We start from the raw sequence: 4020 nt of genomic DNA on the forward strand, positions 1-4020 counted from the left end.
ATCTTCTCACCCCCCCCACATCTTCGCTCTCCCCCCCACATCTTCTCTCTTGCCTCCCCCCATCTTCTCTCGCTCTCCCCCCCATCGTCTCTCTCTACCCCCCATCTTCTCTCCCCCACATCTTCTCTCTCTCCCCCCCATCTTCTCTCTCTCCCCCCCATCTTCTCGCTCTCCCCTCATCTTCTCTCTCTTCTCTCCCCCCATCTTCTCTCTCCCCCCCATCTTCTCTCTCACTCCCCCCAATCTTCTCTCTCTCCCCCCCAATCTTCTCTCTCACTCCCCCCCAATCTTCTCTCTCTCCCCCCCAATCTTCTCTCTCTCCCCCCACTCTCCCCCCATCTTCTCTCTCTCCCCCCATCTTCTCTCTCTCCCCCACTCTCCCCCATCTTCTCTCTCCCCCCCATCTTCTCTCTCTTTCCCCCCCATTCTTCTCTTTCCCCATCTTCTCTCTCTCTCCCCCCATCTTCCCTCTCTCTCCCCATCTTCTCGCTCTCTCCCCCATCTTCTCTCTCTCTCCCCTCATCTTCTATCTCTCTCCCCCATCTTCTCTCTCTCCCCCCCATCTTCTCTCTCTCCCCCCTTCTCTCTCTCTCTCCCCCAATCTTCTCTCTCTCCCCCATCTTCTCTCTCTTCCCCCCATCTTCTCTCTCTTCCCCCCCCTCTTCTCTCTCCCCCCCCCATATCTTCTCTCTCTTCCCCCCTATCTTCTCTCTCCCCCCCCCCCCCCCATATCTTCTCTCTCTCTCCCCCCATATCTTCTCTCTCTCCCCCCCCATATCTTCTCTCTCTCCCCCCCTATCTTCTCTCTCCCCCCCCCCCCCATATCTTCTCACTCCCCCCCCATATCTTCTCTCCCCCCCCCATATCTTCTCTCTCTCTCCCCCCCATATCTTCTCTCTCTCCCCCCCCATATCTTCTCTCTCCCCCCCCCATATCTTCTCTCTCTCCCCCCCCCCCCCCCATATCTTCTCACTCCCCCCCATATCTTCTCTCCCCCCCCCATATCTTCTCTCTCTCCCCCCCATATCTTCTCTCTCTCCCCCCATATATTCTCTCTCTCCCCCCATATCTTCTCTCCCCCCCCATATCTTCTCTCACTCCCCCCCCCATATCTTCTCTCTCCCCCCCATATCTCTCCCTCTCCCCCCCATATCTTCTCCCTCTCCCCCCATATCTTCTCCCTCTCCCCCCATATCTTCTCCCTCTCCCCCCCATATCTTCTCCCTCTCCCCCCCATATCTTCTCCCTCTCCCCCCATATCTTCTCCCTCTCCCCCCCCCCCCATATCTTCCTCTCCCCCCCCCCAATATCTTCTCCCTCCCCCCCCCCCATATCTTCTCTCACTCCCCCCCATATCTTCTCTCTCTCCCCCCATATCTTCTCTCACTCCCCCCCATATCTTCTCTTCCCCCCCCCCATATCTTCTCTCTCTCCCCCCATATCTTCTCTCTCTCCCCCATATATTCTCTCTCCCCCCCCATATCTTCTCTCTTCCCCCCATATCTTCTCTCACTCCCCCCCCATATCTTCTCTCTCCCCCCCCCATATCTTCTCTCCTCCCCCAATATCTTCTCCCTCTCCCCCCCCCCATATCTTCTCCCTCTTCCCCCCCCCATATCTTCTCCCTCTCCCCCCCATATCTTCTCTTCTCCCTCTCCCCCCCCCATATCTTCTCCCTCTCCCCCCCCCATATCTTCTCCCTCTCCTCCCCCATATCTTCTCCCTCTCTCCCACCCCCCCATATCTTCTCCCTCTCCCCCCCCCATATCTTCTCCCTCTCCTCCCCATACTTCTCTCTCTCCCCCCCCCCATATCTTCTCTCTCTCCCCCCCCCCCCCCCCCCCCCCCACCCCCCCATATCTTCTCTCTCTCATCCCCCGACCCGACTGGGTGGGGGAGGGGCGGTGATGAGTTGACAGTTTCTGCCGCTCGGACCCCGATTCCCCGGCTCCACCCGGATTCCCGCTCCACCCGGATTCCCGCTCCTCCCGGATCCGCCGCCGCCCCTCCGACATCCCTCCGTCCGTCCGACATCCCTCCGTCCCTCACTCCCTCCTCACTCACCATTTCGCCTCCTCAGCCTCACCGGCGCTGTCGCCCTCGGAAAACGTCACCTGAGCCGTCGCTCGGCGAAGACGTCACCCAGACCGTGGCCGCGCCTCGGCAGCGCGCGCAGGCTGACCCCTGACCTCAGGCACAGGCCCTCCAAAGACCCCACTGCAAATGATTGCACAGACAGGGTGCATTAGGAATGTTGCCTCCTGTTGGAATCACAAAGTAAATCCCCTTCACACAGATTCACAAACTGCAAATTAGTTGCATTTCTATAGCACCTTTCAGAATTTACCAAAGCACATTGGAAGCCAATGAAACATCTTTGGAAGTGATGTTACTCTGCATAAGAATCGCTGTAGCCAATTTACAAACAGCAAGCTCCCACAAACAGTAATGCGGCATGATATACCATCAATCCACAGCGGGACCATATGAACTAGTGAACGAAGGCTTTATTACACAAAGTACTAGCCGGCCAGTGACTTGTGTACAAATGAGCGCCACCCACTAGGCGCAGGACTATATAAAGTCCCGGGGGGGGGGGGGGCAGAGGCGCAGCCCACCAGGGTTCCAGCTCAATCCTTAAAGGTTAAAGGTTACACAGGCACCACATCTCCTGGTGAATACATTCACCACATTCAACCCCCAGCGGGGGTGACGTCGGTCACGGTAGCATTGTGGCTAGCACAATGGCTTCACAGCTCCAGGGTCCCAGGTTCGATTCTGGCTTGGGTCACTGTCTGTGCGGAGTCTGCACATCCTCCCCGTGTGTGCGTGGGTTTCCTCCGGGTGCCCTGCTTTCCTCCCACAGTCCAAAGATGTGCGGGTTAGGTGGATTGGCCATGCTAAATTGCCCTTAGCGTCCAAAATTGCCCTTAGTGTTGGGTGGGGTTTCTGGGTTATTGGGATAGGGGGAGGTGTTGACCTTGGGTAGGGTGCTCTTTCCAAGAGCCAGTGCAGACTCGATGGGCCAAATGGCCTCCTTCTGCACTGCAAATTCTATCTATGAAATGTCCAGTCAATCCGGAGGCCGGATCGTCCTTTTAGACCTCCTCAGCTCTGGCGGTGTGGCGGGCACGGATGTCATAGCTGATGGTGACTCCGAGAGCGTGTTGTTCGGAGCTTCTGCCCGGCGTGTCGGAGACGGTTGCGGGGTAGTGGACGGTAGGTGGGTGGCGGGCGGCGTAGGCGCGGGACAACACAGGAGCCCCAGGGGGGCGAAAGAGACGCGGTTGGTGGCGGTAGGCGATGCTGGGATGCGGGGGGGGGGGCGCGTTGGCAGGGGAACCAGCGGGCGCCAGGTCCCGTGGGGAGACTGTATCTTGCCGTCCGTCTGGGTGCGCGACGTAGGCATGCAGCAGCTGGACCCTCTCAACTAGGGGGTCAGTCTTATGGCTCCTCACATGCCTCCGGAGAAGGATAGGCCCCGGAGTTGTCAGCCAGTATAGAAGTGAGACCCCGGAGATGGACTTCCTGGGGAAGACAAACAAGCGGTTGTGAGGGGTCTCATTCGTGGCTGTGCAGAGGAGCGACCTACTGGAGTGGAGCGTGTCGGGGAGGACCTACTGCCAGTGGGGAACCGGGAGACTTCTAGATTGAAGGGCCAGAAGAACGTCCTTCCATTCCGTTGTGTTCTCCCTCTCCACCTGCCCGTTTCCCTGCGGGTTGTAGCTTGTAGTCCTGCTCAGTTTTCCACAACATAGCTGAGGATGGCTAGCTGGGTTCTGCGGAAAACGCACTTCTCCCTATTATATGTGAGGTTGAGGGATTGGGCGGTTTGGAGGAACTTCTTAAGGTTGGCGTCATGGTCCTGTTGGTCATGGCCGCAGATGGTGACATTGTCCAAGTACGGGTGTGTAGCCCGCAGCCCGTTCTGGTCCACCATTCGGTCCAACGTTCTCTGGAAGACCGAGACCCCATTAGTGACGCCGAAAGGGACCCTGAGCAAGTGGAACAGTCGGCCGG

At 58.1% G+C, this 4020-nt stretch overlaps 1 protein-coding gene across 1 annotated transcript in view; it reads right to left on the reverse strand.

The window, feature by feature from the left end:
- The window catches only part of LOC119950744 (26S proteasome regulatory subunit 4), a 26055-nt gene extending 23875 nt beyond the window's left edge, over positions 1-2180 (reverse strand). Inside the window, exon 1 of the mRNA XM_038773452.1 lies at positions 2065-2180. Coding sequence (XP_038629380.1) covers positions 2065-2067 — 3 coding nt within the window. The 5' untranslated portion in view covers positions 2068-2180. The remainder of the gene's footprint in view (positions 1-2064) is intronic.
- Between the last annotated feature and the right edge of the window lie 1840 nt (positions 2181-4020).

This window comes from Scyliorhinus canicula, chromosome 2 (genome assembly GCF_902713615.1).
Source record: "Scyliorhinus canicula chromosome 2, sScyCan1.1, whole genome shotgun sequence".
Classification (NCBI taxonomy): Eukaryota; Metazoa; Chordata; class Chondrichthyes; order Carcharhiniformes; family Scyliorhinidae; genus Scyliorhinus; species Scyliorhinus canicula.